The following is a 13,242-nucleotide window of genomic DNA, read 5'->3' as shown; positions in this document are numbered from 1 at the left end:
GGTCAAAAAACCTCGTACCGCACCAGAGGAAAATACAGAAAATCATTGCCGCAGCGAAATAGTTAATAGAGAAACTATTACCGTTCATTTAGATAATAATAATTAATACCGAATATTATAATAGGTATTTAGATGGTACATCAATCATATTAGTCTATAATTACTTCAGTATAATCCCCTACAATCGGCTTGTCGTGTAGTCTATATTATAATGTCTGAATGAAATTGTGACACTAACATCTACTCGTATGTTTAATTAATATTAAATTGAAATAAAATAATGATTTTCTTAAACTAGCGGACGCCCGCGACTTCGTCCGCGTCGAATTTAGTATTTCACAAATCCCTCGGGAAGCATGGATTTTTCCGGAATAAATAGTAGCCTATATGTTAATCCAGGCTATAATATATCTCAATACCAAGTTTCAGCTAATTCGATTTTGTAGTCGAGGCGTGAAAGAGTTACAAACATTCATATCATCAAAATCATTTCATAAATTTGGCGAAACCATGGATTTTTTCGGGATAAAAAGTAGTTTATGTGTTAATCCAAAATAAAATCTATTTCCATTCCAAATTTCAGCCAAATCGCTTCAGTAGTAGCGGCGTTAAAGAGCAACTAACATCCAAACATCCATACAAACTTACGCGTTTATAATATTAGTAGGATTACTTCAATCTGAAGATTCTGAAGGATCTGAAGAATAAATGTTTTTTTTTCGCGAAAAATCGTTACGTTCAATCTAAATGCCGTGCCTAGCGGTAAAATCTTATACAAATAAAATATTTTTATCAACAAAAAATTTATACATTACAAATCTAAAAAGAACATCGTACCTATGTTCTTTCTATTGATCGATTTGAAGGCGGTGCTATGCCATAGCTCATATGCAATAGGCTCATATTGCTTGTTTTGTTTTTGGTTTTCATGAAAATTAAATGAGACCAATCTGGATTAGATGGTACTCTTTCAAACAAAAAAATATTTTTCAAAATTGGATTATAAAGGACGAAGTTATGTAAACATAAAAAAACGAAAAAGGTACGCGTCGAATTAAAAATGCCTAATATAAGAAAAATGGAAAATAAGTATTATGCTTACGATAGTAACGAAGATCATCAGGTTTTTAGGATTATAGCAGATACTAAAACAATAAAGAATCTTAGAGTTTCTCGATGTGAGACCACTTTAAATGTAATTTAGAGATACTTGGTAAAAAAATAATATAATATTTTAAGGTAGGTATAATATTAAAAACAAAACGTTAAATATTATTTAAGCATTTAAGAAATTAAATATCACGTGTCTCAAACGATGAAGGAAAAACAATTCGCAATGGGCGTGGTGGACAGCACTCTCATTCTGAGAGGAGACTTGTGCTCAGCAGTGAGGCAGTGAGCCAAATATGGGTTGTTGATAATGATGATGATGATGATACAACGTTTAAATATAATAACTATCTCTATTATAAAATCTTAGGACTACACAGAATTATTTATTACGCAAAACCCGACACACACTTGGCCAGTTTTTCGGAATTAAAAACAAACAATGCATAAATTCCAAAACGTAACAAAATATTTATCAAACATTTATCTGTATTAACCACTTAGCCATTTATAAAACACAACTGGCATAAACATTTACCGAACAAATAATAGAACACTGATAAAATTTCACTCGTGCTACGATTTGATAACGTTTTACTCTGAAAGACATCATTGAGGGACACTGTTGCGAGGAAAAGAACCAAGTTCATTAGAAAAAGATAGCAGTTTCTTTAGAATATACAGTGAAATTTGTAAGATTTTTTAAAAAAAGACTTACAGAATTTGAAAGCTTTATAAAGTAAGCATTTCATCTCTTCAAGATAAAGTGAAGCCTAAAAAGTTTTTTAGACCGTAAGACCTGCAGATTTTGAATGTTTTTTTTTTATAACATTATTCAGTATAAAGTGATTTTCTTCCAAAAAGTTGTTTTAAAGAGGTTCAGAAGGTTTTTAAAGTGAAGTTGCTTGGCTGAGGACCAAACGCATCGGAGTTTGCGCAGAGCATTTGGAACGCTTATAAAGGGAGTGGGAAAGCCGCCCCATTCACAATTTGTCTGAAGCCGACGTCACAGTTAAACTCGGCAAGTTATCAGTGAGAACTTTGTGAAAACTTTTTTTTTTCAAAATGAAAGTATTTTTGTACCTCGCCGCGGCTGTGCTGGTGTGCAATGGCATCGAAGGCTTACTTTTGCCGGTAAGTTTTTTGTTTAACATAATTTATTTTATCATAAATAAGAAGTAAAAAGTTATTTTTTACAAATTGTAAAATAATATTTACATTGTTATAAAGTTATCATAAATCTTACAAAAGTAAGTAATCGTTAAAAAGCAAATAGTAGGTGGATATGTATTGAAAATCCAGGAAATAGTTTTCACTACTAAAAAAATTATTAAACATTATTTTTTAAACATCAGCTTAAATTCTACTTGCTCGTTAAGATAGGCAAATAAATATACACACAAATTAAGTACAAAATTATTAATTGTGTGTTGTAAAAAGTATTAGATATTCATTAATTTTACTATTAAATTTATACAATTACTATAAATACAAAATCGTACCAGAAAAGGAAGTTGAAATTAAGACCAGAAATAAAATCCATATTTCAATTTTAACTCGTACTTACCTTTTCTTAATTTTTAATTATTATCTACCACTAAACACTCTTTTTATTATAAAAAGGTTCTAATTAAAGTTAATTACTTTTAAATTATGTTTTCACAGGCTTAAAGACGAGATGCCAAATTGTGATGCGGCTTTCAAAATAAATTACTCTTATCCCTTTTCCGTAGCTTAAATTACTTCAAAGTAATTACTTAAACAATGGATATATTGTCATAATCAGCTATGGACCAGTCTTTTTAAAAAACATTTGCCTCTTTAAATTATATTCGAAAATCTTCTAAAATTTGAGAATACTGGATTTTTCAATTTTTTTAGAGATTTGGTAAAAAAATAAAAAAATTAATAAAAATATGATTAAAATCTACTCACAAAGCAAGCGTTTGTGTTCAAAAGCTCTTCAAAATTTTAAATTATTTTATTTATTTATTTCATACTCGTATACTGAAAATTATTAATTTTTGTTTAGAATTATTTTATACGTGTGTTCCGAGTTTCATATTTACGGTCCGAAGTGTATTTTTTTTACGTATTAATCTCTATAGCTTGGCAAGTTGATTCATTCATCGCTACACGCCCCCCGGCCCGCGCGGACCATCGGGAATGTTACAAACAAACTTGCTTTTTTAATCTTTTACTAGTTAACCCTTGAGTACAATCTCATCTGATGGTAAGTGATGATGCAATCTAAGATGGCAGCGAGCTAACTTGATATGAGTTGGATGAAAATCTACACTCCCTTTCGGTTTCTACATGACATCGTACCGGAACGCTAAATCGCTTGGCGGTACGTCTTTGCCGGTATGGTGATAACTATTAATAATATGCTCCTATCATAGATAAATACAGAAGCTAATTATGGAGTTTAGAACGTGGTTGCTTTAGAAGGTAGCAGATTTAAAGGGTCGAGTCAATCTTCCAAGTAAAGAGCGTAATTGTTAGATATTTTCTATTGATCATGAAAAATCATGTCATAATTAATGATATCTCGTAAGATTTGTCTGGTTAAGTAGAAAATAACAAAAGAAAATATTATTTATTGTATGACTAAATTAAAGCCTGTACCAACCACAAAAACAGGCCACTTGTTAATTATTTTGATAACCGCAAAACAATACGGCTTCGAATAATTTAATCAGGAATTGTATGCCGTCGTTTTTGTGGTTAAAAAAAAATTATACTCTCGGAAATTTTTCTGACCTTTCAGTATTTTTCTCTTTTATTATCCTAGTAATTAAAACGGAGTTTCGCTTTTTATTAAATTAAAGTTAAGTAGTCTGTCGTTTTGTAAGTTAAAAAATATACCGACTGAGGAAATGGAAAGAGTTTCCAATCAGAAGGCTATGATGTGGAATACCCTTCCGGCGTGACTTCCTGCAACGTATGATTTGTGCTCCTTCAAGGCAAGAGTGAATAGATATTTATAATTTACTAGGCGTGCTTGCTCCAACCTCACCATTGCTCTATATCAGGAATGATTTTAGTTAACCTATAAAGTTCGTATAAAAAATCGATTTTACAGGAAGATTTTGTGTATTATAATCAATTTAATATAATAAATTATGTTCAATCACAAAACATTACTTTTTTTCAACTTGCTCGACAATAGCTTCAAAAAAAGTAATAAAATTGTTTTCATAGCTTTACAGAAAATAGTTTTTTTTTAAATTATTGTAATTGAAAATTGGTACCTATCCATACTTTGTACTGTGGGATAATTCGCTTTTATAGAAAGGATTGCGGGCCTTATAAATTAATTCCATTCGTATCTACTAGTCTTATCAATAATTTGGATTTTTCACATCTTTCAATCTTTCTGAGGTTGATCTAAATTGCTACGTAACCAAAAATGTATAATCTGAATTAATTTCTTATCTTCTATACTATATATCTTTAGGGTAGGAGTAGGTTATGTGTAGGGTAGGGTTGAGTCCCTACTCAACCCTCTGTATGGTATGGTAGCTGTAGAGTCGGAGTAGGGTAGGGTTTCATGCGAACGAAGTCGCGGGCGTCCGCTAGGAATAGATATGTCAAAAACATTCTGAGACTCGTTAGAACATCATACTTACCCGTTATCGTATATTTACTTTTACGTTACACACAGAATATGAAATTAATAATTTAATAATTCACATGTAAGCCTTAACTTTAGCAAAGCTTTGAAATTACCTGGAAAGGTGTGGTACTTTGATTATAATTGTAAATGAAAATTGGTAATTTATAAGTTAGCACAAAATTGCTGTAAGACGGCGATTAAATAATCTATACTAATTTTATAAAACTGAAAAGTTTGTATATGTTTGTATACTTGAACGCGCTAATCTCAGGAACTACTAGACTAATTTGAAAAAAAATTTCAGTATTAACACTAAATTTTTCAAATCGGTCCAGTAATTCCTGAGATTAGCGCGTTCAATCAAACAAACAAACAAACAAACATAGATTCCATTTCAAGTAGGTACGAGTGGATACGACAATAGTCTACCAAGCGGGAATCGACCCCATGAACTTTCAGCGTTAATCCAGCCGCTTTAACGTTGAGCTATTGAGGGTAAAAGTCTCCATTGAGATTGGTTCACAACTTTCTTTTATAAATTAACGAAGGTCTATCACAGCCTCATAAACCATTCATACTTCAAAAGAATTCAGTAGAACATCACTATCCAAAGGGATTTCTACAATTTATTCCAGTAGATGTAGTTAAACATTAATTAAAAGTAAACATTACGATTATACGTGGGTTTTACGAGTAAGTCAATATAAAGTTAGTAGTGAACATTTCCGGCCTTCCACGTAGTAATTGATAAAATAATGACGACATTTTATAGTAGGGTGGGGTCAATATACACTTATAGACGTGTTTATCTCCTAAGGGCTCCCACACACGGGCCACCACAACCACAAAACCACAAACGCTACCAGCATATTTCCTGTAGTTTTCATTCATTTTATGTGAACTCGCCGCACACGGTTGACGCCAGTGGCCGCCACAATCGTCACTGCTCGCTTCTTGTAGCCCGCACCGGCCACTAAACGCCGTCACAAAACGCTACTCGCGCGTTTATGATACTGCACGAATGGGTTAAAAGAGTAGCAGCCATAGACCACAAGTGGCTGTCGCGCACTTCAGCTACTTTTGTGGCCCCTTCTTGCATCTTGTAGCGGCGTTTGTGACTGTCGTGTGCGGCGACACTAAGAGTATAATAGTTTTATTATGAGTTGTGTTTATTGACAAACTATATCGGGTACCTACTACTACTATACTATAGTTAAATAATGAGTAGTATGAGTAGATAGTGTGTCGAGTACAGTAATCTATGCTTAAACAAACTGTACTGTAACTGTAGAGTTATCAGATTATAGATAACTACTTGATATTTCCAAGTAGGTATTGGAACTCTGGCGCATTTGGGCATAGCTTTATTTACAATGAAGATCTATACTTATAATAAAACTGGTCGAATTATATACATTTATTCGTAATTTGAGATTTTACTTATACCATTTGTAACACCAAACGTTACCGTGGCATAACGTACGCCAGCGCCATCTAGAATCTATACTTATAATACGAATTCTGTACATTTTGTACATTGAAGATATATTGAAATTTTTTGATGGGGGACTTACTGAAGCTAAAAATATTTTTTTTCCGATTTTTTGTCTGTCCGTCTGTCCGTGTTTTTTTGTTATTCGGGCATCATGCTGAAACCACTGAATGAATTCAAATGCAGCATAGCTGTATTACAACCAAGATGTTATAATATTTATTATTAACTGTAATTAAGTACTATTAGTAGGTACATTATAAGGCTTTTCTAATAAGACACGATAGGTCGTGGCCTACCTCGCAATAGAGAGCTACTAGAGAGATATGGAGCTCAAGTTCAATTGAGGTAGATAATGTAAATTTTTTAACGACTATTATTGGATTACTTTTCAGTTGTGTGCATTTTAAGAAATTAAATAAGATAATTTTCTTAATTCTCTGCGTTTGTGAAGTCTGCCAATCCGCATTGGGCCAGCGTGGTGGACTATTCGGCTATCTCCTCTCAGATCAGAGAGGAGACTCGAGCTTAGCAGTAAGCCGAATATGGGTTGATAATGATGATTATTGGATGTTACTGATAATGACCAGGGTGTAACCTCTAGGAACTGAGAATTTTCGTGAAAAATGATTAAAAGAAAAAAATATTAGTATTACATAGACTACTATAGGACCCATAGGACTCGGACCTTCGGATCCTGAGATCATCGGACCCTCGGATCCTTGAACCCTCGAACCCTGTGATCTTAAACCACACGGGTTAACCACTTCCCCAAGAAGGCGATTCGTATGAAACAATACTGTTAGTATAGTAATTATGTAAAAAAGTGACTCCTAACACATAATAAAGGCGTTACTTAATATGAACTAATGAAATTAATAAATAGTTCCGAAATCCAAAAAATCAAAGATGCGTTACCCCTGCAGTTGCACCATGATATTTTTGGGCTGTTAAAAAAAGAACATATTACAATGAAGAAAAAACATACTTTCCGAGTTCAAAGCTGTTTTTAATCGTTTCACAATTGGTAATACTCACAATAAAGAAAATTATTTACGTATAAATTTAATATTCATGCCTATGGGCAGGGTTGGTAAACATTTTTGACGTTTTCTCATTACTTTAATACATTGAAGTTGTTTGCTAAAATATTACAAGGGGAATTTCCTTTTAATATCTACTTACTTTAAGCTACCATTATGGTCCAATGGTTAGCATATGTGGCTTTGGATCACGAAGACCTAGGTTCGAGTCCCGTTTCACGCTTTGAAATAATGAGCTTAACTTTATTCCAAGATGTTTTCTATGTTAATTTTCACCCCGCAGGGCAGTTGCACACAGAAATCTATACTTATAATAAATCTGTAGAGAGGTCTATTCTGTACATGAAATATATTTCCAAAATAACTATCAGGGTGTGATTAGTGGTCGATACTGTTGCCAAAAATGTAATCAGTAAAATTTTTGTCTGTCTGTCTGTCTGTCTGTCTGTATGTTCTTTATAGAAACAAAAACTACTCGACGGATTTTAACGAAACTTCTTACAATTATTCTTTATACTCCTGGGCAGGTTATAGTATACTTTTCATCGCACTACGATTAATAAGAGCAGAGCAGTGAAGGGAAATAATAGGAAAACGGGAGAAGTTACTCAATTTTTTAAGCTTCCGTCGCATGGTATGTTCGTTATAGAAACAAAAACTACTTGACGGATTTTAAGGAAACTTAGTACAATTATTCTTCATACTCCTGGGCAAGTTAATGTATACTTTTCATTACGCTACCGTCAATAGGAGCAGAGCAGTGAAGGGAAATGTCAGGAAAACGGGAGAAGTTACTCAATTTTTTAAGCTTCCGTCGCATGGTATGTTCGTTATAGAAACAAAAACTACTTGACGGATTTTAAGGAAACTTAGTACAATTATTCTTCATACTTCTGGGCAAGTTAATGTATACTTTTCATTACGCTACCGTCAATAGGAGCAGAGCAGTGAAGGGAAATGTTGAGAAAACGGGAGAAGTTACTCCATTTTTTCAGCTTCCATCGCCATCGCATGATCCCTACCATAGGGGTATGGTAGGGGTAGGGTAGGGTACGGGTAGGTGTAGTAGTAGGGTTTCACGCAGACAAAGTCGCGGGCGTCCGCTAGTACAAAATAAAATTTATAATCTATACTACTATTATAGTATAGATTATAAATTTTATATATAACTGGTTCGATTTGAAAAATTCTTTCAGTGTTAGATAGCCCATTTACCGAGGAATTGTATAGGCTATATATTATCCCCATATTCCTACGAGAACGGGAACCACGCGGGTGAAACCGCGCGGCGTCAGCTAGTTTAAACTAAGAATAAGCATGCAAAGGTGGCCTTATTGTTATAAGCAATCTCTATCAGGCAACCCTTGACGAGAGGACTTGAGAAGAAATTTTTACATTAAAATAAAAGTTTACCTACTTAATAGATCAATAAAGTATATCAGCACTTTGTATAGGCAAGTACCTAGGCATAAACAGCCGCCTAGACTAGTATTTATATTACATTAGGGATTTCCTAATTTGTAAAGTTTCTGTGTAATTAACACAGCATTAAAACGTAAATAATAGTTTGCTTAATGCCTACCCTGGTATAAACCATGCACGCCACAAAATTATATCCCCAGAGAAGCAATAATTCTTTGAGTAATAAAAGGACTCCATAATAATCTTAATAGGATTACGAATGTTAATAGCTTTATAAAGAACATGATAGGGAGCTAACATTATATTAGGGAAACTCAAAATAAAGCTCAGGAGGACTGTATAAAATCCAAAGCTTAATGAACTTGGAAATTAATTTAGAAAGTGACCGCTACCCAAATTTAATTTAAGTGTTTTTTATGGACGTTCGCATAATTAACACAGTTCGTATTCACATAATTAAAACTTTGAATGAATGTTGTACTTTATAAATATTGAAACTGGATATCATCAGAGAAAAAGTAAAGTAAAATATATCTATAGCACAACACTGTTTGAAAGAGACAAATTAGAGATTTTGTAGCTATTGACTTCGTTATTAGACCTTATTTTAGTTCATCATTTTAAGTTAATATGCGTGATAGCCCAGTGGATATGACCACCGCCTCCGATTCCGGAGGGTGAGGGTGTTCGAATCCGGTCCGGGGCATGCACCTCCAACTTTTCAGTTATGTGCATTAAAAGAAATTAAATATCACGTGTCTCAAACGGTGAAGGAAAACATCGTGAGAAAACCTAAATACCAGAGAATTTTCTCAATTCTCTGCGTGTGTGTGAAGTCTGCCAATCCGCATTGGGCCAGGGTGGTGGACTATTGGCCTAGCCCCTTTCATTCTGAGAGGAGACTCGAGCTCAGCAGTGAGCCGAATATGGGTTGATAACGATTCTAAGTTAGGTTACATAATTTGTGTTCAATTTAACAATACAAAGGTAAAACTTAGCTTCTAAGATTTAAGAGGTTACTAAAAACATCTCGTAAAATCGACGACAATCGACATGAATATTTTTTGACGGCCTCCGTGGCGCAATGGTATGCGCGGTACATTTACAAGACGGGGGTCCTGGGTTCGATCCCCGGCCAATTGAGGTTTTCTTAATTGGTCCAGGTCTGGCTGGTGGAAGGCTTCTGCCGTGGCTAGTTACCACCCTATGGACAAAGACGTACCGCCAAGCGATTTAGCGTTCCGGTATGATGTCGTGTAGAAACCGAAACCGTGTCGGGTGTGGAATTTCATCTTACTCCTAACAAGTTAGCCCGATTCCATCTTAGATTGCATCATCACTTACCATCAGGTGAGATTGTAGTCAAATATTTGTAGAGAATAAAAAAATAATAATAATCAGATTATAAATTATTTTGCCTGCAAGCATATGACCTAGCTATTTAAAACAAGCAACTTATCACCGCCTGATAAAAGAGTTTTTAGGACTTCTCTCAGGTGACTAAAGCAGCGTTTCATCACCTATATCATATTCTCTACCTCAATACCAAGTGCTTCTGACATTCCAAGATTATAGATCTCCCATTTACGGAGTGATCTGAGAATGATAGTTTTTGTTATTACGAGTATCCCCTGTACAACTGCGTGGGAGAGAAAATTACTGCCAATAAATTCCCCTCCATATAATCCTACGTAGGTGGTAAGATTTTGGTACTAAAATAGATGGGGTAGAATATCGCTAAGTGCATGTAAAATCTTTATCTTTACTAATATTATGAAGAGGAAAGATTTGATTGTTTGTTTGACTTGGTGAAGGTTGCTCCCGCCCCCTTGATCTGAAAATTAAGAGAAAAATTATTACAAAATATAACAAAATTGATTAACAAAATCGTTAAAGTCATATTCAAATTTGGGGTAACTAAGGCAAAAATAGGTTTTTTTTTGATCCACCTATAATCGGCTCACTGCTGAGCTCGAGTCTCCTCTTAGAATGAGAGGGGTTAGGCCTTAGTCCACCACGCTGGCCCAAAACGGTTTGGCAGACTTCACATACGCAGAGAATTACCCCGAACCGGATTCGGAACCACACCCTCCGGAATAGGAGGCAGAGGTCGTATCCACTGGGCTATCATGGCTACTAAATAAAGATTAATAAGGCAAATATAGTTTTAATACATATTAATTTTAAAAAGGACAACAGATGCATTTCTTCTTCGTGAAATTCTATAGAAACAATTAAGTAGTTCTAAAAATAGCCCGGAAACATCGTTTTAAATAGCAGTTTCTCTTACTTAATCGCTTTCAATTGCCACTTGCCCTTTCCTATCGTTTTCAACAAACATTTCTATCGTCCACTTGTGTCAATTGAACTAGCATTCTTATATTTTAAGTGATTCACACAAATTTATCACTGGCAACACACACTTTTCGAAGACTTTTGTCTTCAGACACTGAGGAATTTCGGATGAAAAGATATCGCGAAGTTTCCCGAAAGCGGCCCAACTCGCCATTCATTTGATGCCAAGTCCGTCCCAGTCCAGAAGCTTGAACACTTCTTCCAATACGGAGGTAAATAGCTTCGGAGAGATCACATCTCCCTGACGCACTCCTCGCTGCAACTGAATTGGCCTCGTAGTCTAAATCTGAATACGGACTGACATATTGGCGTTGTCGTACAAGCACTTCGACACTTGGATGTACCTTAGTACAACCCAGGTTTACGTTATACGTCATTGATAAATCCTGATCTATCTGTTGATGAAAACCTCATGAAAGTACTCACAGTAGTTTAGAGTTTATTGAGAACCGACAGACAGACGCTGCTAAATTTGTAATCTGTTTTAAAACAATGAAGGTTTATATAGTTTATATTATTCAGAGATATACAATATACATATACAGGTTGTTCCGTAAATAGTACAACATACTTTAGATAGCTGACATCGAAGCCTACTAAAATAACGCAATATACATGTTAGCCGAAATTTTACGATTTTAAAGTTATATATTATTTTTTCTCCAAAATTCAAAAATCCCTACTCTCAGTGCAATTTTGTCGACCAAAAATGACTTAAGCGTTGATTTTATGATTGATATAACATTTTTGGACACCCTGTACATTGCTTTACAAATTTATAGCAATTTCTAATCTTATAAGCGCGTGTATATGAAAAACTTGTGAGTTACCTACCTCATTTCTATTTTGAAGAGAATTGAGAATAAATTAAATGCTAAATTGTAGTGCGTATCTAAGTGTAGGTACACGTAGAAAAGTACCTAACAGTAGATACTTACTTACTTACACAATATAAAATAAGCTCTTTGAATAATATATTAAAATACGTACCTATCTAACATACGTCATCATTTTTCTTTAATATTAAATAACGGATTCGTTTACAAAAGATCTACTTTATTACTTTTTTCAAATTAGACATAGATATACTATTTTTAGGTAAAGAAATTTTCATTTAGCATATTTTTCATAATATTCCATGAAACGAAATATATTATTTACTTAAGACAAACATGAACACAGCTGAAAAATTTTTCCTCTGGGAAATAATAAAAAGACAGAGTCGAAAGGCTTGTAACAACAGAACGAGTGAAATATTTTATAACATATTTTGTATTCCTTTCAAAGGCCCTTCCTATTAGGCCTCCAGTACTCTACCGCTCAACGGTTTAGACCTTGGGTTGTAACTTTTCAATTTCAATTTCAATTTCTTTATTTGCTGAATACATAAACAATATTATACAATGTATTCGACCATCTCTGGCATGCAATTAGTCTAGGAACAAATAACATTACTATAAAAATTCATTTACTGAATAAAAAGATTTATCTAACAACCAATCCAATATATATCAGAACGCGTAAATTTACAAATAGTGGCCTGCAAGAATCTAAATGTCGTTATAAATCAAATCGATAAATAAAATCGATAAAAAAAATCGATTCTTTATTTGCTTAATTTCAGTGTAATGTTACCTACTACTATGTTGCTTTACGAACCTGACGATGACATAACGAACGACAATGCTTCCCAGGCAAAGACTAAGATTTGAATCCGGTCCTGTTCATACACCCCCAATTCCTCAGTTATGTGTATTTTAAGAAATTAAATATCACGTGTCTCAAACAGTGAAGTAAAATATCGTGAGAAAACGTCCATACATTTTTTAATTCTCTATGTTCCAATCCGCAGTTTTTTATATGCAGTTAATTTATTAGCTATGCAATTTTGTTAAATAACATAAAATTGAAAATTTTCGAAAACCCCTAAAGACTTTTATGATAGAAATTATTTTTATCATCATATGTGAGCTGGATCAAAGCAAGTTGTTTATTTTTATTTTCAATATGAGCAATCGGATTTTCATGTCGCAATTTTCCAAGCACCATTTTTCTCATCAAACGAAGCTAATAACACTCTCGATTAACTCATCAATATTCTCTTTCAGTGCGCTTTCATTTAATTATAATAATAAAATGTTTTATTTACCTAATGAGTACAAAATAAAAATTCAATATGAAATTTAAAAAAAAATGTGACA

The 13,242-nt window shown here is 33.8% G+C and overlaps 1 protein-coding gene across 1 annotated transcript in view; it reads left to right on the top strand.

Annotated features, from left to right (window-relative positions):
* The first annotated feature begins 2,105 nt into the window (after positions 1–2,105).
* The window catches only part of LOC112053576 (corticotropin-releasing factor-binding protein), a 43,285-nt gene continuing 32,148 nt past the window's right edge, over positions 2,106–13,242 (top strand). Inside the window, exon 1 of the mRNA XM_024093035.2 lies at positions 2,106–2,244. Within this exon, the coding sequence (XP_023948803.1) occupies positions 2,176–2,244 (69 nt within the window). The 5' untranslated portion in view covers positions 2,106–2,175. The remainder of the gene's footprint in view (positions 2,245–13,242) is intronic.

The sequence above is a fragment of the Bicyclus anynana genome, chromosome 12, assembly GCF_947172395.1.
Source record: "Bicyclus anynana chromosome 12, ilBicAnyn1.1, whole genome shotgun sequence".
NCBI lineage: Eukaryota > Metazoa > Arthropoda > Insecta > Lepidoptera > Nymphalidae > Bicyclus > Bicyclus anynana.
The sequence above is the reverse complement of the archived record's forward strand: the minus strand, read 5'-3'. Positions and strand labels throughout refer to the sequence as shown.